Source organism: Tauraco erythrolophus, chromosome 2 (assembly GCF_009769465.1).
Source record: "Tauraco erythrolophus isolate bTauEry1 chromosome 2, bTauEry1.pri, whole genome shotgun sequence".
NCBI classification, from domain to species: domain Eukaryota; kingdom Metazoa; phylum Chordata; class Aves; order Musophagiformes; family Musophagidae; genus Tauraco; species Tauraco erythrolophus.
This window is the reverse complement of record NC_141466.1, coordinates 115,394,048-115,421,993: the sequence shown is the minus strand read 5'-3', so window position 1 is coordinate 115,421,993 and position 27,946 is coordinate 115,394,048. Positions and strand designations below refer to the sequence as shown.

Here is a 27,946-nt window from a genome sequence, read left to right as displayed (position 1 = left end):
CACGTAATCGCTCCTGGATTACCAGAGTGGAAATTATTTCTAACTACAGACATTGGCACTAAATGGTCCATATCTGAACTATTACATTAAGCCCTTGACTATCCATGGGAGACTTTCCACTCGTTTCGATGGGCTTTTGATTAGGTCTGATACACTTTCTTTTTTTTTTTTTTCCTACTTCTTTTGTCCTTGAGATCTGCTGTTACTTCCCACAGCTACTGAGTTTGTGATTTACTAGTTTAATAATTTTATTTTTATCTGGGGTTAGTATTTATAATGGGACACAACCGACACTTTGAAACAGGAGGCACTTTTTTTCCTTAAGGGTTGCATGTGATATCAGTTGCCTTGAGCAGAATAGGAGATTGGAAATCCATGTTAGTTCTGGACACTTTCCTTCCACCGCTAAGGAACAAAACACTTTAGCACAAAAGCAGTGATGGCAAAAAAAGAAGTTTAAATGCATTAGTGGTATCAAAGCATGATATTAAAGTATTTTATAAACTAAGGCGTTGCATTTTATCTGCCATCTTTTCCTAGGAAAGCCCTCTCACTTGGCAGCATAGGTGCAAACCCAAGCCATTTTCTTCACCTGGCAAGTACGAACAGTCAGTTACAACAGGAGGAAATCCTCCCATTACAAATGTGGTCAGAAGATAACTGCCAGTAACAAGAAATCTCAGGACAGAGCAAAATCTCCCAGATCCAAAATAAGAAACGAATGTGTGAAGAACAGCTAGGGAGAAGTCCAAAGAACAGTAAATATAGATTTGCTAAAAGGCATCAAGTAGCTATCTAGAGGCAGCAAGGATTTTCCTGTATAAAAAATATAAACCCTAGGTTAAAAAAACCCTGTAAACCAGGGAACAAACCCTCATCCAGATGAGACTGACATTGGCAGTTGCAAATTGTGGGGATTATTTGCTCTTCCAAGGCCAGATCTTTCCTACACGTGTTATCGTCCCCTGTACACATTTACAGGACAGGCATCACTCCCATCCTCTTTGCAATACTTTATCAGTGTGAATTCTCTTTATGAAAAAAAAAAAAACAAAACACCACAAATGTTATTATTTACAAGTCTCTCAGGAAAGGACTGCAGTTCTTACTGCAGCCTAATGGATAAGAAAGGATATAGTGTATGCTCCAAGCCAAACAGCGAAGAAAGAATCCACCGGTTTAGGGAAAAAAAAAAAAATCACCTTTCAGACTTCAGCTAAGATTGAATGAGCATTTGGCACCGAACACAAAATTGATCATTTTCTTGGGTCTAACTTTGTGCAGCCCAGAAACTGGAGTCAGATCAGAAACAACAATTCGTGTACCTAGAAATGGCTGAGATTAATTAATTAGTGCCCCCCCGAACACCACCAGCTCCTTCAAAACCACCTCTCTTGGCACCGGCCATAGAGAAAAGGTTTTAAAGCCAAAAAAAACCTCCGCAACGGCAAGGCGCATCGCACGCATGGCGAGAAGGCACCCGCGTTTTCTCCGTGCCCCCTCCCCGGGCGTGCCCGGGGTGCCGCCAGCCGTCCGGTGCGGCGGAGGGGAGCGGAGACCCGAGGAGGGGAGAGGAGAGGAGGGGAGGGCAGGGCAGGGCAGGGCAGGGCAGGGCAGGGCCGGGCCGCCCCGCCCCGTCCCTCCCCCGGGCCGGGCGCGGCGGCACCCCCGGGGGCGCGGCACCGGCGGCGGCGCCCCGGCCCGGGCGGCGGCAGCGGGGCCGGGGGAGCCTTCCCGCCGGGGATGCGGCTCCCCGGGGGCCGCGCCGCACGCTCCCGCCCTCCGCCCGCCGTCGACCGGGCGCCGCGCGGAGCCTCCGCCTCCGCCTCCCCGCGGCGGTCTCCCCCGCGGCGGGGCCGCCGCCGCCGCCCCGCATGGCCAGAGCGAGCCGGCCGGGGCGCGCCGGCGAGGCCGCGCCGCAGCAGCCCACGGCCCCGGGGGCGCGGGGCGTCGGGCTGAGGGCGGGCGGGCGACGCCGGCGGCCCCGGGGCGCTGCCGCCAGCCGGGCGGGCAGCCCCGCCGGGGGATGACTCAGAGCCGCGGCCCCTGCAGCGAAGCCGCCGCCGCCGCCGCGCCGAGCTCCGCGCCGCGCCGCCCCATGCCCGCGCCCCCCGCCGGGGTCCGCCCGCCGCCCGCCGCGCCCGCCGCGCCGCGCACCGGATGATGCCCCCGCGGGGGGCGGCGGGCTCCTGCCGCCGGCGGCGCCTGGCGCCCCTCAACGAGGACAACGGGCGGTTCCTGCTGCTGGCCGCCCTCATCGCGGCGTACCTGAGCGCCGGCGCCACCGTTTTCTCGGCCCTCGAGAGCCCGTCGGAGGCGGCGGCGCAGCTCCGCTGGAACCGGACCCTCCACAACTTCAGCCGCATCTTCAACATCAGCCTGCCGGAGCTGCGCGCCTTCCTGCGGAGCTACGAGGCGGCCATGGCCGCGGGCATCCGCGTCGACGCCCTGCGGCCCCGCTGGGACTTCCCCGGCGCCTTCTACTTCGTGGGCACCGTCGTCTCCACCATAGGTGAGCGCCGCCCCGACGGCCCCGCGGAGGGAGGGTCGCCCGGGGGATGCTGCGGCCGCGGCCGCGGGGCGGTCGTTATAGCGACCAAAGTTTGGGGAGAGGCGCCGCCGCGTTGCTATGGCAACCGGAGGCCTTGCAGTCGAGGGGGTCTGGGTCCCTGTCCCCACTCACCCCACCCCGAGGGGTCGCGGTCTCACCTCCCGCCCTGCGACCCCGCCCGCCCCGGTGCACGGAGCCGGCTACCGGCGCTTGGCTCCGGCTCCCGCCGGGGCCGCGGGACCGCTGACCGTCGCGGCAGCCGGTGCCCCGGCCCGGCGGGCGGCGGGAGCCCCATCCCTCCCCAGCAAAGTTTCGTTACCGAGTGTGCGGTTCCTTGGTCGGGCTTCGACCGGCCCGAGGGAGCGAGAGCGGGGCCGGCCGCCCCCCGAGCAGCCCTGCCCGCTCCCCTTCCCGCGGCGGGCTGTGCCTGATGGTCGAATCGCGGGTTACCGGCGGCGCGGGGGCCGAGAGGCAGTGGCTGCCGAAGATGCCGAGCGATAGCCAGGTTTTCTCCGTGCCTGACCGGTGAACTTGCTGCCGGTTTTAACTGCTGGCTAAGTTAGGATGCGGATGTGAATTAAGACCTAAGCTAAGCGAAGCCATGTGTCTTCTGGCTGTGCTGGAACACACCGGCTCGGTACATCGCTGGCTACGGCCGACTGCAGTTACTTATATCCCGTAGGTGTTTAGGGAGAGCAGCGCTTTATGAGCAAACGGTGAGGTTTGGGAGGAGGAATTTTTCTGACTCTGCAATTACCATTTTTGACTCTAAATTTTTTTACTCTAAAAACGCGCCATTAAGAGCTGTCGTATGGGAGATTTACTGGAAGTAAAGCTGTGGTTATCTGCAGCTCTCCGAGTGTTACTTGAGAAACCCTGTGCCTGTGGATGGAGATCTTAAATGATGATCTCCCTCTGCCAGTTTTTAAGTTTTGTAACAAGCCAATTGCCTGGGGGCTTCTGAGCGTAAATGTCGTGCATTCCCTTTATTAGAGAGGAGGAAACGCGCAGCTCGTTATTGCACTTACATTCATTAGGTTCGGAAAATGTTTTATCAATAGTGACTAATCTCTATAATAGAGTCGTGATGGTGACTACAGCAATGTTGTCGAGTATTGTTACTTTTTGTGTTGAATAATTCAGTTAACTTTTCCTTTTCAAGTTCATTCAATAGTCCAGTCATTAAAGCACCATTTTAATTAAACATTCTTCATCACAAGAGCATATATTTTTAAGAGATCATTATAACTGACCTGAATGGATGGGGAAAAAAGTCACTATATTAACAAAGCCACTCTTTTCTCACACCTGCTGTAGCAAACAGAGAAATCTTCAACAGATGTGTAGACCAGATCCCTTCACTTCTTCATGAATCCTGTCTTTTCCCTTCTGTGGTTAAGATGTAAAATGTTTCCTCTTCATTTACAAGCCGTTGTTTGTACCTCCACTTCATCGCCCTGTCTGCAGTCTTTTGTACCTGGGTGGAGGGAACGAGAAGCTCTGCAGGGGGTTTTGGCAATCCTGACAGGTGTAAATGGCTGAACCAAGAACTGTGTTTCTCACATTCCTGTAGTGCAACCTGGGACAGGCTCCCTCTCTATAGCCCATAGGGTCTACATCTCTCACATGCGAGATGGAGACTGAAGATTGTTTCCCCTCCACCCCAAGCTACAATAAAGGCTTGATTCTGCCAAGCATTCCCCCCAGTAGTACCTTCTCTTGGCATACTACTTGCTAGCACTTACTCCTGGATTACTTACAGTGCTTTGCGTGAGTTCAGCGAGCCTGCTGTAGAGCAAGGTTTTGCTCTGGGTGAGGAGATGCAGCAGAAGACGGCTTGAAACGAAGAATGGGTTGTGCCTATGGGCAGAGCAAAGGCCACGGCAGAGCCGCCATGCTGGGGGTGCCAAGGTGTGCAGCCTTGACAGGAGTAGTGTCTCCTGGAGTACCAGCATCCCAAGGCAGTTGCACCCCATCCCGGCAGAGCCTTTACCGGCTACGTGTACGTCTCCTGCAGAAGAAGAGGAACTGCTACCCCCACCTCAGAGTGTTTTCACCTCACTCACCTCTTCAAAGCTGCTGCAGATTGTAGAGAGGCAAAGATCACTATGAGCTCAGCAGCTTCTCCATGGCTTCTTCCACCACATAGTTGTATTCAGTTATTATTGGTGGCTGTGTTTGTCCAGCAAAAGCAAGAAAATCCAGTGAATTAACTAGTTGTCCCACTAAAACCCCAAAGCTGTACTCTTAATGAAACATGCACAAAGCTGTCTCGCTCACAGTCACAGCAAATGGTGGACATCAAAATGTCACCTGGGGGAGCAGTTCCAAAGCTGTTCTTCCGTGGTCCCTTTGTTGCTTCCCAGCCAGCTCATTTTACCTTGAGTACCTTTGATTCCACTGTCGGATCAAACACTGTATTATCCTGGTTCAGAGCAATTTCACTTGCCTTCATGTCACAGTTCATTGACAAGGAGAATGCAATCTTTACTCAACCTCGCCAAGAACTACCAGATGCTTAGAGTCAAAACAGCTTGCCTTCTTCAACAACTTCACCAGTTACACGTGTCAAAGCAACATTATTACTCCAGCTAAACACACTCCTAGTGATGCATCGGAAAGCTTTCTTACTCACTGCTTAGCAAACAGTGAGTAGATGCCATGTCTGTCAAGGGTAAATCACCCACAGGTTATTCAGCCTCTTTATCTGTAGAGGATTCCAACTTCACAGAAAACTCATTGAGTCTCTTAAAGTCCTGGCTCTGCTCTCCCTGGTTTTAATAAAACTAGTAAGTCCTTCCTATGTAGGCATCGAAATACAGTCACCTAGGATCAGGGCTGGAAGTTTTCCTGGGGCTTGTGTAAGCTGAACAGAGGGAGGAAGGCTCTGATTCTTCATCCTTCTGCGAACACAAGGGTTAGGCACAGTTGGGCTTGGAGAAGACTGCTCCATCCACCTTTCCTGAGCAGGGCCTTTGCAGCACTGAGGAGCTCCCTCTTTATTAGGTTCTTTGTCTCCTGTACTTCCCTGGCTACAGTTCTGCATCTTCTTAATTACACAGGGTACAAGACACAATCGAACCCTCTGGGTGGGAAACGTGTTAGTGGGGTCTTTAAAAAATGGGAGAAAGAGTTAAAATGAAATACGAAGTCTCATCTTAAAGCGTTTTCTTCAATAGCCCACAAAGCGAGTGCCTCACAGAACATAAAACACCCTCTTGGTAGCACTCTGGGCATTCCATTTTATTATTGCTTTGTTCGTGGTTGAATAATGAAATGTTGAGCCTTTTTTTCACTTGCCTTCATGTCACAGTTCATTGACAAGGAGAATGCACATCTCGCTTTTCAGAGCCCTGTAAGAAGATTCTTCAGTCTAATTTCTGATTGTTTGCTGTCAGTCCACACCGTTTATTCACACCGTTTATTCAGTCATTATTTTGGACTCCTAAAGGTATTTTCTTGTAGGCAATTACTATTATTTTTATTCTGATTTCTTTAAGGAGCAGCTAGTTGAAATTTGTTCTTGATTCATTGCTCTAACTGGCAGTAGACTTTGTTCTTCGGTTGAGCTTTTTTCCTTCCTTCTCCAAATGCAAATCACAAATCGTTCCCAGCACTTTGTTAAAGACTGAAAGCAAAGCATAACTCAGACCAGTTTTCTTCCTGGTGAAATGTTGCAGAGTACAGCATAATCACTCTTAGCTTTCCCCATATTCTGGAAGCACAGATTCATTCTGCCTAGCACATAAGGCAACTCCGGGGTGCCTTAAACTCTGAATTTCTGACTCAGTCCATGAGTCTAGATTCTGTACCCAGAGGTTTTCCTCTCTGAAATGTTAGAATAAACATTAGGTGCCTATCTAGTAAAACATATTGAGACATTGACTTACTATTAAATTGGGATTTTAAGCTTCTTATGTGTAAGTACATGTTTCAAAATCCTTTGGAAAATCAAGTGATATAACTGCTTTCTGGAAGTCCATACCAGGGACTGAAAAATGAGGTCAAAAGGAGTAATCCAATATAGAAAAGTGATTTTTGACATAGTATTTTTAAAAAGTACCCTTACTGCGAGTGGATTGTTTTGGGATGGAGCATGTCTGGGTTATAGGTGCTTCAGAAAAGCCACTGGGAAGAAAACGTGCAAAGATCTTCCTTCTGTACAGCTGTGTGAGGGTCACGGGTGTCCAAGGCACGGTGTATAAGTGTGAGCAGGACTATTCATCCTTTCCTCATCCCTGAGGTGTCCTGTTAAATGACTCAGTATGTGTGAACTGACAGCTCCAGCCAAAGGGATGGGCCATGCTTTTCTCCACTGTTATCTCAAAGAGATAAGGCACAGCCCTGTGATGAGATGGGCTTTGGACCCACAGGAAGAAAGGCCACATGATGAAAGCTGGAAGATTCAGTTTTTTTCTACCAGCTAACTAGCTCCCAGCCGCTGCGCTCTCCTTCCTTAGCGTGTTGGCTGGGTTAGACTCTCTTCTCTCTGGGTGCTCTGTGGCGACTCAGCATATTGAGCACATAATTTCTGCTTGTGCTCCACAACCTAGGCACCATGACCACTCGTAAAATCTCCTCTGGCTCTGTGTCGTAGTTTTTTGAGAAAATTTGGACATTCAGATGTGCTAAAGGCAATAATTCAATGGAAGTGGTGTGCAAAAGGCAGTCAGATGGTTCACCCAGTGCGTGTTCAGATGCTGGACTGCACTGCTAGGAGCCAGGGAGTGAGCCTGTGCGAGAGTGGGCACTTCACATGGTAATTTGGCAAGAAATTCCACAAATAGCCGAGATGGTCTGAAGGCTTTAAGGGGAAAATATATTTGTCCTGTCTTCTTCATTGTTATATTTCAGGAAATGAATTTGAGCTGCGGCTGGGAAGATTCTGGCTCTCTGCTCTACGTGAATGCAATTTCTCTGTCTATACGTCCGACACAAATCAAAAGGCGACAGTCAAACCAAAATGTTCATCTGATCAGCATCAGTGTTGTGTTTTCTCAGGGCTCTGCAATTCTCTGAGGCTTGTACAAGCAGCTTTTGCAGAGGGTTCAATGCAGGGGGGCAGTTGCCTCCAGAGTTGACCTTCTTGGAGTTAAAAATCAAAACAAAACAAAAGAAAACAGATGAAAACCAAACAAGAAAGCAGTTGGGAGAGCAAGCAGTGTTATTAAGCTGCAGTGTCAGGTTATTTGTCTTTGCCATGCTATACGCAGTCCAGAGCCAGCATGAGAGTGTGTTTCAGCTTGGTCTGCTGCAGCCAGATCTGATTCCGTAGGTGTGTGTGATGTTTCGATCAATGTGCCAGTGAATATCAGAAAGTTGTTTTCTCACCCTGATAGTCTCGATAAAGAGCAAGAGGCTCAGAGGTCAGCAAGTCAATGGTCAGCATATTTCTGAGGAGAGGAGTGATCCTACAGTGATTTTCCTCGGATAAAGACCTGGCACCATAGCCGTGTTTTCTACTTGCTGTAGTTGAATGGGAGTATTAACTTCTTTGGGTACCACTGATAAGAATTTCCTATATGTGTGGGCCTAGCTTAGGTGCTCCGAGCAGAAAAGTAATCTAAATCACAGCTTGCCACCTTGTAGTTGACAGCAACAACAGGAAGCTTTCCTTGGAGTACATCCATGTAATTATGCGGGTGACTTGAGGTGTCCCTGCTGAAGGGTCGTGATGAAGTAATTTTGATCCTAAATTTGTTGGGTTTTTATTCCAGAAGATGGGAGGGAGAAACCCCATTACTTTAAAGAAAGCCCTTTTTAAAAGAAAAAAGTTTTTCTGAAAATATTATTTTAATCAGTGTCAATACTACCTCGAGTTTACCTGCCCCTGTAGGATTATGCCAGACCCAGAAAGTGAAGCTCTTACTGTACTTCGGTCATCTAAACTGAGTGATTTCTACAGAGCATATCAGATCAGAGTACTTAATGTAAGAGTTTCAGAGGTTTCGTAAATATTAAACCCTAGCTGTCAAACCATATGTTTCAAAAGACTAACACATCAGTACAATGGAAATCAAATGGATGTTTTACAGCTTGACAAGTTAAGTCAAGAACAACCAAATTGCACTTCTTTTCACTCTGGATCTGGTCTTTGGGAGGCTCAGCCGGAGCACTGAAACGTGGGGTCTTCAAACTAAGTGCCAGGTACCACAGCATCTCAGAGCAGTCACCCGAAGAACAAAGCCTATCCATAACATCAGGGAATAAAGGTTTTGCCTGGCATCACATGAGGTATGGTCCCACATCTCAGAAGTCAGAGGAAGTTTTATATTGACTTACTGTTTAGGTTCAAAACAGGAGATTGTAATCAAGGATTCTCCATTTTTGCAGCCTTCAGGGTCCCTCTGGCTTGGGTAATTGAAGGAGCAATATCTCCTTAGTGGGCATTTAACCTCCTGCTTAGCACGACATTCAATTGGGTCTTCAGTGATATTCCGACTGGACAGCAAATATCTGTGTTTTGGTTCCCTATGGATTTACAAGAGCTTGGAGGTGTGATTGCAAACCAAACATTAGCGGGCCAAAATACCACTTTGACAGCTCTCCATCCACAGAGCTGACACACATGGCTCCAGCCAGTCAGTCTGTATTACTAAGCAACCTCCCCATAAACTAGTTATTGTGCCTGTAATAGCAGCGAGGGATCATAGTTACTGGGTTATCAGCTGCCTTGTTTGCTGCGGGCTCATAAATCCAAATCCTGCCTGAAACCCTACAGGCTGTGTTCCTATGGAGCTCAGCCAGTTCCTAGTCTCTGCCATCCCCCTCTGGTCTCCTGGGGATACTCCTCCTTTCCTTCTCTTACAGTTTATCTAACACTCCCTGATCACCTGCCTTTCCCAGGCGCTCTTAATTTCTGCTGCCTCCCTCCCAATTAGCATGCCCTCCTCTACTGATGATCTGTTTGCTTGATTAAATTTTGAATATTTGTTTCATGTCTTTGCAGTCTTTCAAGTTAATAACTAGAGAAGAAGTCAAAAGTTAAGCTTCACAGTTTCTTTCTGTTCCCCTTCACACCTGTCCCTCTTCTCTGGTGTTAATCCTGCTATTGACCCTCATTTCTTTTTTCAGTCTTAACTATTTCTTCCTTCTTCGGTTGACTTCAGTTTGACACAAATCATATATACTTCATCATTTTTTCTCACTTCTACTGATGGGTCATCTTTGTGAGACACTGTGTCTTGCTTTTATGCAAACTTTAATTGCTCTTTGTGGAGAGAAGAGGAAAACAATTATAGGATAGATCTGTTGGCAATTAACTTCATGTAACAATATCCACTCCTGGTGTTGTGCTGGAAAATACGATGTCACTCTTTAATTTAATGAATGCAGTATTACCTTATCTTTGCAGCTATTGAAGCAAACAAGATTTTTACCTCTTGCTGAAGTAGCATCAGACTTAGAGCAACAGAAAACCAACATGGAACATTTCATCTGCAATTTTTAGTATGAAGACAGCCTGATATTATTGGAAAGATAGCCTATATCCATGATCCATATAAGCCTTGCTTACCTTTAAGGAAAGAGATAGTTTTCATAGTATGTCAGCACCAAGTGCGTATCTGAGTGCATTTTGAGAAACGTAGGTAAAGATAAAGATTAGGGTTCACACTGGTGAATGTTTGAAACATGAAAGTTCTCCTGAGCGCAGTAAATCTTAGAAGTGATAATAAAACCTTTTGTGAATAGAAACACTTAAGTAACAAACAGAATTGCAACCTAAGGGGCAATTGCATAGCAATCAAATCAAATATGTTCAATTTTATATCTCCTCAATAGCCTGCTTCTGCTGAAGTCAATAGCAGACCAGTCTGCAGAGCTTTAGGAAATCCCACCTTACTCATTGTATTGACACTCTGGGTTTATAAAACAAATGTAGGCCTGATGTTGCCAGCACTTACTGGTACATGACGTTACTGTAAGTAATACATCTCTGAGCTCAGCGGGTCTGCTGAAGGCAACGGGCAGCACACCTAGCTATAGTCACCGGAAGGTGTCAATGCAATCTCTCTTGAATCAAACCAAGAGAAGCAGAATGAAAATTAAATCCAGTTGCAGGAGATGAGGCAAAGCATTAGCAGCCTTTTCAAGTAATTAAAGCTTTGGAGTGCAATAAGGTAAGAAATTGAATGGTTCAATGTTAACGTATGGGATTACTTTTATGGATGAGGCATTACTACTTCTCATGTTTAAAAATCCATGGTAAGTGCTCCTTGCTCATTGATGAAAAAAGTGATAAAACCTTGATAGCAGATATAGCCTCACAGTGATTCCTCAATGAACTTTAAACTCTGTGGGCTGGTACCACTGCAGCTTCTTCCCCTGTAGAAATGATGAGACAAATGTTCACACTCATTCTCAAGCCTGAGGCAGGCAACTTTAATCAAGGCAGAAGGAGCAATTAGGAGAAATTTGCCCACATGAGAACTGAGTGGGAGACTAATTCCGTAAATTTCGATTAAAAGATAACTGGATAGAATCCTTTTGGTTATTCATTATCGAATATTCTGTCCTCTCTTTGCTCAGACCGAGTATTGTGCAAGCAATATTATTTATCTCATGAGGATAAATAAAAAATACAGTGTCAGTCATGCTCGATGTGTATAGAGTTGAGTCTACTTAAAGCCTTTGATGATGGAAATGTCTGCAGTGTAAAGATCTTCAATCCAAATGGTGCTTTTAATGGCAAGTGGGGGAAAAACTTGTGTGAGAAAATGGTTTGTCCATTTACAAAAACTGCTACTGGCAGAACTGCAAGGACCAGGAAAATCTCAGGTAAATTCAAAAGCTCAAAATGATCTTGATAAAGTGGTGAAGTTGATCAGTATCATTGAATTTCAAAGTAGTCAAGGGCAATGCACACTATGCAGGGAAGAGGTAAATGCAGAAACAGAAAATGGGAAACAAACGGGTAGTCAGCAGTCCTGTTACCCTGTATTTCTATTACAGTTACTGAAAATTAGGTCTTTGTGCCATCATGAGTGAATTAGAAGAACTGCCTGAACTAAAACACACTTAAGAATTTGCTTCTTTCTTTCAGGTGGAACTTTTTGAAATAAGGACTCAAGAAGACATAATTAAACCATTAAAAAATTGAGATAGATTGGTCAGGTTTTTTTCATTGAATCATAACTGTAGAAGTTTGCACAGAAATTCAGGAGAAAATGGCCAAACAGTGTAAAAGATTGTGCCCTGTGTGTTTAGGTTCTTTTTGTCCTACGGGTCCATCTTTATAGGCTGACTCTCTGTAAAGCAGAATTGCTGAGACGGCCATCAAGAATTAATGTTCTCTGAATACCTGCACAAACAGCAATGGCAGAAAAAGTGCTGCAAATCTATTGTTTTATCCAGTCAAAAGATAAGCCAATGATTTAACCCTTTGACAGCCTTTCCCATCTGTAAGGCTTAGAAAGCCCAGCAGCAACATCTTGTTTTATCAGACATCTCAGGTGGGGAAATACGACATACACCCAAGATCACTTGCAAAATTCAGACAATGCTGTTTCTTAGCATGAAAGGGGAAGTATCGTGAGATGTACGGGCACTGGAGATGCAGTACACATGCAAGTATTCTTTCCAAGCCCATAATGTCTCAAGAATGTAGCAAAATTTGGATGCCATTATTCTTTTTTCCTTGCAGTTCAGAAAGAAATTTTTGTACAACTTTAGCATCTGAGACAGGACTGCTAGTTTCAATAAACAGCAAAAGCAGGTGTGAACGCTAATGTTTGAAACCCTCCGTTTGAAATGACAGGGCATAAGCTTTTTCTTGTTAGGGTGTTGCTTAGATACACAATTATCCACACAAAAAACATTCTCAAAAACATAGGAAAATAAGAGTGGAAGCAGCTTTAAAGGATGACAGATTTAAGATTGCAACAGAAATCAACTTTTGAAACAATGTTTACTTGGAATCATATCATCAGCTACATGAGGACTGTAGGGAGGTCAGAAGAGGTGGCAGTGTATGGCCTCAGATACTGGACACATCTCAAGAGAGAGAAGGAATTGGCCATTCTTGGGGTCCGTGAGCTATACCGTCATGTATATTCGTGGTTACTGAGATGGTCTTTGTGTATTTCTTGGTTGTCATGCTTTTGTTTTCTGCAGATTTTTGAAAATAGTTACTGTAAATTCAAGGATGTTTCCTCTTCTCTGATACCGTCCCCGAAACCTCTGTGGTTTAGCTGAGGTTTGTCAGTGGGGTAAGCCAAGGCAGATGCTTCTGCACACAACCTGAAATGTGAGCAGAGGTTTGATACAGCCCTGACAGCTCTTAATGCAGGATTTTGAAGACCGTTAGCCTCTATTGCAAAGAACGGCTTGGACGGGTGTACACTTCACTGGATCAAAAACTGGCTGGACAGCCTGGCCCAGAGAGTGGTGGTGAATGGAGTTAAATCTAGCTGGCAGCTGGTCACCAGTGGTGTTCCACAGGGCTCAGTGTTGGGGCCTGTTGTCTTTAACATCTTTATCAGTGATCTGGATGAGGGGATCAAGTGCACCCTCAGTAAGTTTGCAGATGACACTAAATTGGGAGGTAGTGTTGATCTTCCTGAGGGTCGTGAGGCTCTACAGAGGGACCTGGACAGACTGGATTGATGGGCTGAGGCCAACTGTATGAAATTCAACAAGACCAAGTGCCGGGTCCTGCACTTGGGCCACAACAACCCCCTGCAGCGTTACAGGCTTGGGGAAGTGTGGCTGGAAAGCTGCACAGCAGAGAAGGACCTGGGGGTGCTGGTCGACAGCTGATTGAACATGAGCCAGCAGTGTGCCCAAGCAGCCAAGAAAGCCAGTAGAATCCTGGCATGTATCAGAAACAGTGTGGCCAGCAGGAGCAGGGAAGTGATTGTCCCCCTGTACTCAGCACTGGTGAGGCCACACCTGGAGTACTGTGTCCAGTTTTGGGCCCCTCACTTCTAGAAGGACGTTGAGGTGCTGGAGCGGGTTCAGAGAAGAGTGACGAAACTAGTGAAGGGTTTAGAGAACTTGTCCTATGAGGAGCGGCTGAGGGAACTGGGACTGTTTAGTCTGGAGAAGAGGAGGCTTGGGGGGACCTTATTGCTCTCTACAATTACCTGAAAGGAAGTTGTAGGGAGATGGGGGTCGGTCTCTTCTCCCACGTTATGAATGACAGGATGAGAGGGAATGGCCTCAAGTTACGCCAGGGGAAATTTAGGTTAGATATCAGGAAGAATTTCTTTACAGAGAGGGTTGTGAAGTATTGGAACAGGCTGCCCAGGGAGGTGGTAGAGTCCCCATCCCTGGAGGTGTTTAAAAACCATGTGGATTTGGTGTTGAGGAACATGGTTTAGGGACCCTGGCAATGCAGGGTGAATGGTTGGACTCGATGATCTTGAGGGTCTCTTCCAACCAAATGATTCTATGATTCTATGAAGAGTTTTTCCACAGTAATATAACTTAAACAACCGAGGAGCGCGTGGGCTGTATTTTTCCATTATTAACATCATCACCATTTCAGAAGAGATGATAGCAAAATGGTTTTCCCCAGCCGTTAGGATAAGGAAAGAAAACAAACCAGAGATAGGACCTGGTGATCATCAGGCATGAAGGTAGCCACAAGAAGCAGCTTTGGACTAGCTTCGATCAGTTCACGAGGAGACAGGCTGCAACCAAAAGAAAGAACTTCCTGCTTTCATCCCATTTTTCTGTAAGTCTTCCTTTGCGAGGGAGTTTAGCACTAATTTAGCCAACGCTAACTCATATTCTTTCCATTTTAACAAGCTATTAGAGCACCTCAGCTGTGCCAAGGGGCAGAGTAACTGACAAAATGAGGGGTTTTAGCATCATCTTGCTTAAGATTTGCCCAAGAAAGGTAGCATAAAATGAAGAAAATAGTTTCAGTCTTGATTTTTATGACTGTAAACCAGAGTCTGGCCTCAAGAGTTTAGCATAAAAGAAGATTGTACTGTTTATAAGAGCAATAAAACCTGAAGCATTGGAAGAAACTTTATTTATGAACAATACGTTAGTAGAGAAGTTAAGGAAGATGGTCATGCTGCAGGATGCCTCCATCCCTTAACAATCTAGTGTCAGCAAGAATAATGCCAGCTTGTAGGTCCTGACTTTGTGCAGTTTGAATTCATACTCTTCTGATTTTCATCCCTCTCTGAGCTTCATTCTCCATCATCTCCTTTTAGGATGTCGCTCATTACAAACTGTGTTCTCTTGCAATAGGATTAACCAGAAAACCCAAGCATAAGCTTGCCAAAGATTTCCAGCCCCAAGCCCTTGACCCTCTCCATGTGTTCCCTCTTCAGGGGGGCTGGTAGCAGGGAAGGGAACATGCTTAGCAAGACCTTGGGCCAGAACTGCTGCTCACCTGGCGACACTGGTGGCTTGGCACGAGTCAGTCTCTATTGCTTGTACAAGATGCATAGAGGAGCAGCCAGCCCCAGCCAGGGGACCATAAAACTGATTTAGAGACACTTCTGCTTCTTCCTTGTCTTGGTTCTGTGTCAAAGCAGCTTGGCCAGACCAAATGATCAACCTCCTCCTGTACTTACTGGGCTATGTGTTTAGCATAATGACATTTAGTAGTGAGCAAGGGGGGGCTTGTGTGGTTAGTCTTCAGTATGCACTTTATTCTCACACTGTACACAGAAAAGGCAACATTGCAGTACAACTTGGAAAAAAAAGCTTGCCTACTTCTAGTAAATGAGTGGAGCCAGAGTACTGCTTCTGCTGGGGAAGCTGAAGCCCCAGCGTTACTCTTTTTAAGGGTCATTTATCACTCAAATTTACAAAAGTTAGGCCACTTGAGCAGATAAATGTGCCTGCTGAGTACTTAATAGAAATTGAAGATCTTTCTTGGAAAGCTCAACTAGAAGGTGTCAGCATAGAAAAACACACTTGGGAAACCTGCTGTGAGGAGGAGAAGGTAAATGTACATGAGCAGCCAGCTTCTGAGAAGGTTATTCGTTTCCTCTTTCCTGGGAGATCTTAGGGGTGCCCCTAATGCCTTAGACCCCTGTCAAGGTGGTAACACTTGGCTCCTTACTCCTCTCAGGTCCAGCATATCCTTCACCCTAAATATGTTGCTCTAGCTCTGTCACACATGATGTCTTCTCCGTAGGGCATGGGGTCCCCTCCTCACCTGCTTGCTGATGTGGCTGTGTGTCAGTCGCACACGGCAGCACCTCCACATGCAGGTACCCTGCCTCTGAGGTTTAGGCTTCATATTCCCATCTTTAGTGGAGTTCATGACACAGAGGTTTCCTTGCAGCTTCTTAGGCTCCAACTGGCCACTATGTCCCCTTCCTACTAGAGGAGATCCTTTTCCCCTCCAAAATTTCCTCTCCGAGCACCCAAGTCCTCTTTTCAATCTGAGGTCCACAGCCACCAGCGCCTCTGGTTACTTCCACAGCCCTCTCCATCACACCACTCCCTGCTGCACGCGCCTCCTGCCCCATCCCTACAGGGCAGGTCCTCACAGCATCCCGCTGCTCTCCAGGGATGCCTGTGAGAGCACAAGCCCCTTGCCCACAAGCAGAAGTCACAGCTTGCCAGAGGAGCCAGGGAGTCCCAGTATCTCTGGCCTGATGGAGCCACCCCACCACCTCCGAGCCCTGGCCACAAGGCCCTGCTGCCGAGCCCTGTCTCTCGTCTTCACCTTAGTCAGTTTGGCATAATTTTATGTTTGTCTTTGTCATTCACCGCTACAGAAAATTATTGGTACCTCTTGATCTCTTTTTATACCCTTCACATGCACCTGGTAACTAACAACTATTTATTAGCTTTACCTTTTAGTTATTTATTGTCATGGTTGCCAATTTGTCATATACGCATAGAATCATAGAATGGTTTAGTTTGGAAGGGACCGGACCTCAAAGATCATCTAGTTCCAATCCCCCTGCCATGGGCAGGGACACCTTCCACTAGATCAGGTTGCTCAAAGCCTCATCCAACCTGGCCTTGAACACTTCCAAGGATGGGGCATCTACAACTTCTCTGGGCAATCTGTTCCAGTGTCTCACCGCCCTAAGAGTGAAGAGTTTCTTCGTTAGATCTAATCTAAATCTCTCCTCTTTCAGTTTAAAGCTATTGCCCCTAACAACCGCAACTCTCTCAGCCTGTCTTCATAGGAGAGGTTCTCCAGCCCTCTGATCATCTCCATAGTCCTCCTCTGAACCCACTCAAACAGTTCTGTGTCCTTCTTGTGTTGGGGACCCCAGAGCTGAACACAGTACTCCAGGTGGGGTCTCACGAGAGCAGAGGGGCAGAATCACCTCCCCCGACCTGCTGACCACACTTCTTTTGATGCAGCCCAGGATATGGTTGGCTTTCTGGGCTGCAGGCCCACATTGTCAGCTCACGTTGAGCTTGTCATCAACCAACACCCCAAGTCCTTCTCCTCAGGGCTGCTCTCAATCCATTCTCCACCCAACCTGTATTAATCCCAAGGGTTGCCCCGACCCACGTGCGGGACTTTGCACTTGGCCTTGCTGAACTTCATGAGGTTCTCACAGGCCCACCTCTCCAGCCTGTCAAGGTCCCTCTGGATGGCATCCCTTCCCTCCAGCGTGTCCACAACACTACACAGCTTGGTGTCGTCAGCAAATTTGCTGAGAGTGCACTCGATCCCACTGTCCATGTCACCGACAAAAGATGTTAAAGGCACCGGCCCCAATACTGACCTCTGGAACGCCACTGCACTTGGATATTGAGCTGTTGATCACAAGTCTTTGAGTGCGACCATCCAGCCAATTCCTTATCCACTGAGTGGTCCATCTGACAAATCCATGTCTCTCCAGTTTAGAGACAAGTATGTCTTATGGGATAGTGTCAAATGCTTTGGACAAGTACAGGTAGATGACATCAGTCGCTCTTCCCTTATCCACCAATGCTGTAACCCCATCATACATGGCCACCAAATTAGTCAGGTACAGTTTGCCCTTAGTGAAGCCATGTTGGCTGTCACCAATCACCTCCTTATTTTCCATGTGCTTTTGTTACTGATACTTAGAATTTTGGTAATTAAAATTTAATCAATAGTTTGTAATTAAAATAGTAATTAATTTTAATAATATAGAGCTATAAGAAACATTTTAATGAAAAGTAAGCTCGTGCAGTAACCAGATGCTGCTATGAAATTCCCTGTATAGCCCTGTACCAGGATCAAAGGGATAGGTCAGAATCATTTAATAGGAACATGTAGTACAAGTCGATTTGTAAACTGATTTATGATACTTACATAGAACTAGAAGAATGTATGTAGCTATCAAGTTCTAGATTAATGAGAATGAAAAGAGCCAACCGTAACGGTTTATGGGTACCTGCCAGAAACCGTGAACTTAAGCAAAAGGTAATTCCGGCAGGGGGAGATCGCAACCACCGACTCACAGACCACCTACCCATATTACACCCCAGACTCATTTCTAGATGATTCTAACTTTTATTGTGCAGAATCAGAAATGGGAGGAGAATATGCTAATGATTTTCGAGAAATAATATGTTTATGTATGATTACTTAATGGATTTGCATGCATAAGCTCTATATAAGAAGTTTAACTTTGGTGCAAGGTGTGCACGCTAGGAGGAGATATCCCCCGTGCACCCGGCACCGCAATAAAGAAGTGTCTGCTTATCTACATCCCATTGGTATTGATAAGCTTCTTATTCCGAATTTTCAGTAACACCTTAGCATAGTCGCCAGGAGGATCTGCTCCATGATCTGACTGGGCACAGAGGTGAGACTGACTGGCCTGTAGTTCCCCGGGTCTTCTTTTTTTCCCTTTTTAAAGATGGGGGCTATATTTCCCCTTTTGCAGTCAGTGGGAACTTCACCACACTGCCATGACTTCTGAAATATGATGGATAGTGGCTTAGCAACTTTGTCTGCCAGTTCCCTCAGGACCCGCTGATGCTTCTCATCAGGTCTGATGGACTTGTGCACGTTCAGGTTCTTTAGATGGTCTCAGACATGATCTCCTACAGCAGGCGGTTCTTCATTCTCCCAGTCCCTGCCTTTGCCTTCTGTGACTCGGGCTGTGCAGCTGGAGCTGTTGCCAGTGAAGACTGAGGCAAAGAAGTCATTGAGTACCTCAGCCTTCTCCATATCCCGGGTAACCAGGTCCCCCATTTCCTTCCGGAGAGGGCCTATGTTTTCCCTAGTCCTCTTCTTATCCCTGATGTACCTATAGAAGCTTTTCTTTTTGTCCTTGATGTCCCTGGCCAGGTTTAATTCTGTCAGGGCTTTAGCTTTCCTAACCTGATCCCTGGCTGATTAGACAATTTCTCTGTATTCTTCCCAGGCTACCTGTCCTTGCTTCCTCCTTCTCTAGGCTTCCTTTTTATGTTTAAGTTGGTCCAGGAGCTCCTTGTTCATCCACACAGGCCTCCTGGTGCTCTTACCTGACTTCCTCTTTGTTGGGATGCACTGCTCCTGAGCTTGGAGGAGGTGATCCTTGAATATTATCCAGCTTTCTTGGGCTCCTCTTCCCTTCAGGGCTTTATCCCATGGTACTCTACCAAGCAGATCCCTGAAGAGGGCCAAGTCTGCACTCCTGAGGCAGATCAGGGTAGTGAGCTTGCTGTGCTCCCTCCTCACTAACCTAAGGATCTTGAACTCCACCATTTCATGGTCACTGCAGCCAAGGCTGCCATTGAGCTTCACATTCCCCACCAGCTCCTCCTTGTTGGTGAGAACAAGGTCCAGCATAGCACCTCTCCTTGTTGGTTCCTCTGTCACTTGGAGAAGGAAGTTATGATAATCTTATTCCAGGAACCTCCTGGATAGTTTGTGCCCTGCTGTTTTGTCCCTCCACCAGATATCGGAGTGGTTGAAGACCTCCATGAGGACCAGGGCTTGTGAACATGAGGCTGCTCCTGTCTGTCTATAGAGGCCCTCATCCACTTGGTTGTCCTGGTCAGGTGGCCTGTAGCAGACCCCCACTATAATGCCACATGTCCTTGCCCTCCCTTTAATCCTGACCCATAAGCTCTCAGTTGGCTCAAGGAAGCCTAGGTTATTTTAGGCAGGTAATTTTATTAACTCTTTTAAAAACCAATGTACTTTGAAGTGGAATGCAAATGTGGCCATGACCTTTTAGGCTGTGGTTTAAATCACAGCCAGCAGAGAAATGCTGAGGGTCGTTGATTCTGGTGTTCACTGATGTTATGTGTAGCAGCACTTTGGATAACCGATAACCTGATCACTGTTGTGTGTAAGCAAAACAAAATTGATACTGTGGAAAGCCTTTAATAATTGCCTGCAGCTCCTTGGAACTCCTTGATGTTCAATTAATCATCTCCTGCCTCTGTTCTGCCTGCGTGGCTCCTTTTGAGTAGCAGTTGTCTCAAGCACCTTACTGATATTTCACTGGTGGAGATGTAACAAGGAGCAGCAGCAGTGACCTGGATTGTTTTTGACTACACTCATCAAGTTTATTGTGGTGCTTCTTCAGGTCTCAGAACAGACTGGGCATCTTTTGCCATAGTCTCTGGTGGATTGGGCGCATGTATGCACCCTTTTACATACTGAACAGTGATAGGAGTTAGGGAAAAGAAAAGATCTGGTTTAGCCCACCCTGGTTCACAAAGCAAATTTACAGGACCTCTGACCACCTATTTACTGTAAACTTTGGGGAGAAGAAGCCTATGGCATCCAATTATTATTACCCAGCTGGCTTGAATTGAATATAATTAACTAATTAACTAAGGTATAGACCCTGCCTACAAAAGGCAGGCCATTTCCTCCTGGCTGTGGAAGATGCAATGGCATTCTTGGAGCTGCAGCCTGGGCTGGTGAGCAACAGAAGCCCACGTTAAAAGAGTGTTATTAAAATTACAAAAAAGTTAGGAAATGCCAGAAACAGCCTGCTTATTCAACTCGAAATGGTATATATATTACCAAGGATGGATGGATGGATGGATAGATAATGGGAGTCAGTCCTTAGATGCATGGTGAGTATTTTCTCCGTGGGATATCTGCTCCAGGACATGGATCACCAGAGACTGCAAGCTTGTGTACGATACAGGTTAGGCCAGCCCTAAAAACTGCAGTGGTGTCTCATGTTTTCAGACTTAGCATGGGTCCAACTTAGAGTCTTAATGCACACGGAGCTGGACAGACCAGCACTGCTCTGGAGCTCTGTTTCCAGATAGATCAAATGCGATTATACAGCAACTTTGATATTAAAGGCTCTGGCAATGGAAAAGCTCTAAAAAATTGCTGTTGGAGCCCAAAAGAGAGTATTTTAATAAAGCGGGCTGACAAAGATGTTAAAGTATGTTTTTCATTTGTAGTCTGAAAATGCGAAGCCAGGTGGAAGAACTGCCTCGTAGTATTCTCACCTCTTGGGTAAAAGCGCTCGATGCAGTAGAAGGTTTCCGTCTGCGGCGGTTTTGTCAGCTCTAAGCCGTGACCCTGTATCCAAGGCAACTGTTTCTGAATGTTAGGTGGTAAGGAGCTATAGAATAAATGAGAAGTGGTTGTGAAATATAAAGGTACAACTCTATCAGGGGCAATAATGATGAAATCCTAACAGGTGGAAAAGGAGTTGAAGGGAGCACCAGAATCCAAATACAAAATTTTAGTCTTAAAATTCAGAATACGGTAATGTTTTCCTTGGTGCAGCATACATGTTAGACAATAAAGACCAACCAAGACTATGGAAAATCATGAACTGAAGCAAGTGTGAAACAGACATGAAACAAAATTGGTTGCTCTTATTTTATCTACCTGTGTTCTGTAACCCACATCTCTTGGGGACCAGCTTAGTCTTTATGTTGCTAAAACTTCTTTCCCTCTGGAAGCAGCATTCTGGTTATGGGTTCTTTTGTTTATTCCTGAAAAATAATTTGTTTAAAAAGTTATGTTCAACAATTTTAGTTTCTTTTGATTCCTTTAAATATAAATGCATTGTTAAGATGTAATAGAGGTGATGTTGCTGTCATGATCTACACTCTGGGATTTAAAGTGATTGCTCAGTTGTGCTGACCTGCTGGATGAGGCAAGTCCCATGGCAGGATGTCTCTATGAGAAGAGCTGAGGGCCTGGCTGAAAGAAGCAGGGACACACGATGCCATGGTGAAGGCTGGAAGACTTTCTTGTGTTCAGCTTTCAAGGTGACCAAAACTTTCCTCCATCTCTGGTTAAATATATCTTTACTGGACCTTTAATCTCAAAATGTAGTAAGACAAGGTAATCGCCAAACCGCTTGGCCTGAGAGAAGAGCTCACAGGTACTAACGCCACTATTCCTTCTTGTTTTCTGGCACCAATCATCTCTTTTACCCATAAGAAAATGGGTGAAAGAAAAGAAAGGAAGATTAACGGGAAGCATATCACAAGGCATATAAATCTTCACAAGTTTGTCCTGTTGCGCTACTTCTGGAATCTGTCATCAGCTTAAGTAAATTAAAAGTCCAGATGAACAGAATAGTAACCAGAAAACCTATTGTGCAAGTCAGGATGAGGGATTCATCAATTGCCAGCACTTACTCATGAGAGGCTGCTGAAGGATAAGTGTTATCAGAGTGTTTTTATCAACTCAGCTCTACTAATTCTGTTTGGGGAGAAGAAGTAGCAAACAGCCGAAATTAATGCTGCCGTAGAGCTTGTGTCTGAAGTGGTGGGTCAGAGTGGGCGAAATTCGCATGAGGGAGGTTGAAATATTGTATCTGAGCCACACAAAATCAATCCCAAGGTACCCGTACAATATATGTCAGGGCTATGAAAAATGCAAAGCACCATTGTACTTCTTTCCTTGTGCTGTCTCAGAAGCACAGGCAGTTCTGGATTAATTCATTTCACCCAGGCGTCATGATGTACTTAGCCTTGAGCAGAGGCTGAGCTCAGACGTGTTGTACAGAACATACCAGACAACTCCTCATGGTCCAGGTGGTGCTGAAGGGACAAACACAGCTAGCAAAGGAAGACCCTGTACAAAGAGTACCTGAGCACACTTCTATTTCTATCTGCTGGCTGTTGACCTGAAGTTCCTATGTCTGCCTGGTCTTACTTTTCGCCTGTTCTAGGTAAGTCTTGGCGCTCCTGTTGCCGTGATGAGTCCTTTCACCTTGCAAAGCTACATACTGAATTTTGGTAATGTTATGCTTCAGAAAATCTTGCTTTAACAAACTGCATCAAAGATACAAAACTTCACCACCTCTTATGAATGATCACCAGAAAATACTAATTTACAGCACATTTACAACTTGATCCAAACTGTCACTCTCTTTTTTTTTTTAATTAATAAATGTGTCTAGCCATATGTGTGACAATAAACCCATTTATTTTGATGATGATGTTCACATGCTTGCTGTGAAGCACATGTTTCAATGCTTTGTTGACAAGGCATGGGCGAACAGATGCCTTCTCCATAACGAGCTGGCCGGGTATCCCTAGCTGGCAACCGTACCAGGCTCCCCGGCTTCTTCAGGAGACCAGACACTAGTGGATATTCATCATCAACTGAGAAGGCTCCTGAAGGAGTCAGCCTGACGCAGATAACAGCTTCGCCTCACAGAGGAGGAGGAACTGAGAGGAGCTTCCCATTCCCCCAGGTTAAGCCTGGGACCCCAAGGCAGGCTTTGTGACATCTGCTCAAAAGTGGTCTTTCAGCATGACAAAATGGAGACACTGTGGGTCCAGAAAACAGAATCTATTGACCTCTTAGTAATTTTTTTATTTTCTGGCAATACTGTGTTTTTAGTATTTTCAGTTTTTCACTGTCTTTTATGGAAAAGGCTGTTTCTACTGGAGATACTGACGCAGAATAGTGTGAATTGCCATCACACAGCTGTTTCCAGGTATGCCAAATCTGTCATGAAAGTAGGACCACCTCTTTCCTCGTGCAGCGTCATGTCATTGAAAAGATGTTTCCAAGTTTACTTGTCACGAGCATTTACATTCTTTTATCAACAAATGAAAACTCTATATCAATGAAGTACAAAGGTAGTGCAAATAAATTACCCAGAAAAATACACCCATTACAAAAATCAATAGATTTCAAGCAGCAATCTCAACTCATTATACATAGGGAATATTTTCCTGTTACTGTTTAAAGGTGTGTTATGATAATAAACTGGATTTAATTATTTCGTTATGCTCTGCTAAAAGTAGCTCCTTTTTCTTTGCAAACTTTTATCGATGTGGTCTGATGTTGATATTTACCTCCCTGAATATGTTACTTGCTCAGCACTTTTGTGGAATAACAGTTAATAAATTTCAGCATTTTGATTTTTCACAAACGATTAATTGACATTAGATGTGGTTATTTATTCGTGGGAGATGAGCAGTCACCTCAAATCCATCAGTACACTTTTTGACCAAACCAACGAGCATTTTCACAGGGAAGAATAGCAGAACAAGGGCAATACCTACAGAACTGAGTTTCAGAAGAATTTTCCTGAGATAGTACGTGAAATATATGGAATTCTTTTCCATAAAATAACTGGTATTGGCAAATAACATAGAGCAAACTCACTGTATTTATTTGCATGCAAATTTAAGATCACTTTTGCTGTTGTTTAAGCAGCTATAGCTACGAGGCATTACTGCTTATGTATAAAATCATGTGTATGAATAATGTCAGAAGACAAGTCTTGTGCAGATTTAATATCCCAGGCACAAATACAGACTGGGCGGAGAATGGATCGAGAGCAGCCCTGAGGAGAAGGACTTGGGAGTACTGGTGGACGAGAAGCTCAATATGAGCCGGCAATGTGCTCTTGCGGCCCAGAAGGCCAACCGCGTCCTGGGCTGCATCAAGAGGAGCGTGGCCAGCAGGTCGAGGGAGATGATTCTCCCCCTCTACTCTGCCCTCGTGAGACCTCACCTGGAGTACTGCGTCCAGTTCTGGAGTCCCCAACATAAGAAGGACATGGACCAGTTGGAGAGGGTCCAGAGGAGGGCCACGAAGATGATAAGAGGGCTGGAGCACTTTTCCTATGAGGACAGGCTGAAAGAGTTGGGGCTGTTCAGCCTGGAGAAGAGGAGGCTCCGGGGTGACCTTATAGCGGTCTTCCAGTACCTCAAGGGGGCCTACAAGAAAGATGGGGAGAGGCTGTTCAGGAGGGCCTGTTGTGATAGGACAAGGGGTAATGGTTTTAAAATAGAGGGAGGTAGATTCAGGTTGGATATTAGGAAAAAATTTTGTACCATGAGAGTTGTAGAACACTGGAACAGGTTGCCCAGAGAGGTGGTGGATGCTCCATCCCTGGAGACGTTCAAGGCCAGGTTGGATGAGGCCCTGAGCAACCTGATCTAGTTGGAGATATCCCTGTTCCTTGCAGGGGGGTTGGACTAGATGACCTTTGAAGGTCCCTTCCAGCCCTAACAATTCTATGATTCTATGATTCTATTGCTGCTGGATCTTTCCGGAGCTTGTATACTCTGATTTTTCTATTTAACTGGGTGACAGTGTTTTTCCTTGCTGTAATTATCAGCCTGCCAGATCCGAGTGCTCCCAGTCTGCCAGGCAGCTCGGCAGCAGGGGTATCTTGCCGATGACTTAAAGCGGGGCCATGACTTTTCCTTCCTTCTGTGATTGTATCAGGTGGGCTAGTTGCAGTTGGGATTTGGTTAAGACTTCAAAGTGGTGTTATTTTAAAAACAATATTCGATCTTTGGGAGGTGTTTGTGGTTTTTTTCTGTTATACAACCTGACACCTTCCGTCTTCTCAGTGGGAGTGGTATTATCAGCCCTCGATAACAATAGCGTTACACTGGGCTACAGCTTGTCAACAGAGAGCGTGAACTTTCCACCACACGGCCACTCACACATGGGAGCTGGGAAATGGCCTCTTCACCTCGCGTCGTCTCAAGGTGGTTTGGGCTCAGCAATGCTTCCACCTGCACTTACAGAGTGGTGTTGCTCTGTTAATAGCATCTTTTATGTCTGCAGGGGTGTTTTGCTCTCACTTGACTTGAAAGCTCTTGTTGAGCTTTCTGGTGCCTTCTTCATTCTTTACAAAACTCAGTTTCGTGTTGGCATAAGCTGACTTAGAGGTAGCACTCCTTCTTTTAAACAGTGAGATGGGACCTTTTTTAAGTTACATACGTCCTGAGCTTACGCATGAAAAACCATGTCATTAACATTACTCGTTTATCTCCACACCTTAGGTTTCGGGATGACGACACCAGCAACCGTGGCTGGAAAAGTATTCCTCATCGTTTATGGCCTTTTTGGGTGCGCTGGGACTATACTTTTCTTCAACCTCTTCTTGGAGCGCATTATCTCTCTCCTGGCGTTTATCATGAAGGCGTGCCATGAGAGACAGCTGCGAAGAAGTGGTCTCCTACCTCCCAACTTCCGAAGGGGGCCATCTATGTCGGGGGTGGGCAGCCTTGTGGGGTGGAAGCCATCCGTTTACCACGTGATGCTGATTCTGGGAATTTTTGCTATTACCCTTTCCTGCTGCGCCTCTGCAATGTACACAGCAGTGGAAGGATGGAACTATGTTGACTCCTTGTACTATTGCTTTGTCACCTTCAGCACCATTGGCTTTGGAGATTTGGTAAGCAGCCAAAACGCTGCATACCAAAATCAGGGATTATACAGATTTGGAAACTTCATATTTATATTAATGGGGGTATGTTGCATATACTCTCTTTTTAATGTCATCTCAATCGTAATCAAGCAAGTTTTGAACTGGGTGTTGAAAAAATTCGAATGCAGATGTTGCCCAAAGTGCCATAAATCAAGTGCCCACCTCAGACGTCGCAACGCCATCACCCCAGGAGCCCGCCTACGTCGACATAACATCTCAGTGGACGCTGATGGACAGTATGACAGCGACACCGAGGGAAGGAGACTCTCTGGAGAAATGATCTCCATGAGGGAGCTCACGGCATCGAATAAAGTCTCGCTGGCCATTTTGCAGAAGCAGTTATCTGAGACGGCCAACGGCTACCCGAGGAATGTTTGTATCAATACAAGACAAAACGGTTTCTCTGCAGGGGTGGGTGCTCTAGCCATCATGAACAACCGCTTGGCAGAAACGAGTGATTCTAGGTAGAGTTTTTGAAATTCCTTTTGTTTCTTTAATAAAAATAAAATGGTGATGAGGGTGGAATTATCACTGTAAACTACTGGAAAGTTTTAAATTCAGAGACAGCTTTGGTATTCATTGGGCTTTCAGCATTTTAGTTTCGGGGGTTTTATAAGTCTTCTCTAATATGCAGTAACATCTTTAACGTAATGTTACAGTTTTCCCCAAAGGGGTTTTTGGAAGAAACTTGGATGTCTTTGATGCAATTGTAGAAGAATGGCATGCATGGTTACGATGTGTCCAAACCAACGTGTTCTTCAGAACATGACCTGAACCCAAACTCTGGGTTAAAATGCATAAAATGGGCAAGTTCAGCTCCAGATTCAAACAGGGTTGATAAGGTTTGGCTAAACCAGTATCTCACAGTTTGTTGAAGTCCGGATCTGGCCCTGAACTTTGTACTTGATGCTCTTGAGCAATTCCTCATAGCAGGCCTGTATATAACATACACATAGGTGACTGCGGTTACACCAGCTTTAGGGTGATTTCTGCTTCACTTGAATAATCCTACTGACTTCAATGGTAGAGGATCGAATGGGCTGAATTCCCCTGACTACAGATGTTGATTTTAGCCAGTCTTGTCTGAAACACTACCTGCTACCTAACTCTTAAAAGTCAGGGGGTTATCAAGAACTGTGTTAAAATGTGTAAAACTATTCCTACCGAGTAGCTGAAAATGGGCAATTTTCAGCTTCGGTGCTGACTTCATTTAATGCAAGAGAAGCCTTTGGTGTCACATGTTTGCGTCACCACTGAAATGCTTATTTCATTACTTCTACATGAAAATAAGCAGGTAAAATGAATGTAGGCTCTCTCAGTTGTCCTAAATTTGCATCTTTTACTTCTGCAATATTGTTGCAGAGATTCATGCAAATGATTTCTTTGCAGTCCTTTAAAGGCCCCAACCCTGTACTTGTTTCACAAAAATCTGAATGTGTAGATTATACAGAAGAGCATTGCTTTGGAGCTCCCCCAGAAGCTGCTTCCCCCAAAATGTTGGTACTAAGTCATAAACTGGCCTTAGGTGGTTGCTACTGTCTTACATCATATTTAACCTGTGCTAGCCCAAACTGCTGAAGAACCAGAAGCATCTTCAAACAAACCTGGTCTAAGTGTCTAGTTTAGCATGACAAACAGGTGCATAGGAATTAACTGCAAATCTCTTTCAGAAATATGTGCAAAGCTCTGGATCATTTCTCTAAATTCTCTGCATTATGCCACTCCTTTGACGCTTTGAAGGTAATAAAAAGGCTTCTGCTGATTCCAGCAATAAATATAACTTAAGCTTGAAGTCTGAGAAGCCACAATGGTCAGCTTTTGAAAACAACTTGAATAATTATAGGCAAGATAATGAGTGCTAGGTTGATTGCTG

At 45.7% G+C, this 27,946-nt stretch overlaps 1 protein-coding gene across 1 annotated transcript; it reads left to right on the top strand.

Moving 5' to 3' along the window:
- Positions 1-2,160: 2,160 nt before the first annotated feature.
- KCNK12 (potassium two pore domain channel subfamily K member 12) lies at positions 2,161-26,541 on the top strand. Its single transcript, XM_086630070.1, has 2 exons — positions 2,161-2,512; positions 25,646-26,541. Exons 1-2 carry the CDS (start codon positions 2,161-2,163, stop codon positions 26,539-26,541), a joined length of 1,248 nt encoding a protein of 415 aa, XP_086486196.1.
- The last annotated feature ends 1,405 nt before the right edge of the window (positions 26,542-27,946 follow it).

Bases quoted from the DNA above. Each gene is read 5' to 3' on its own strand.
- KCNK12 (XM_086630070.1), top strand. From the start codon at position 2,161: ATGATGCCCCCGCGGGGGGCGGCGGGCTCCTGCCGCCGGCGGCGCCTG. The intron at 2,513-25,645 runs GTGAGCGCCGCC...TCCACACCTTAG, and splicing joins CACCGTCGTCTCCACCATAG to GTTTCGGGATGACGACACCA.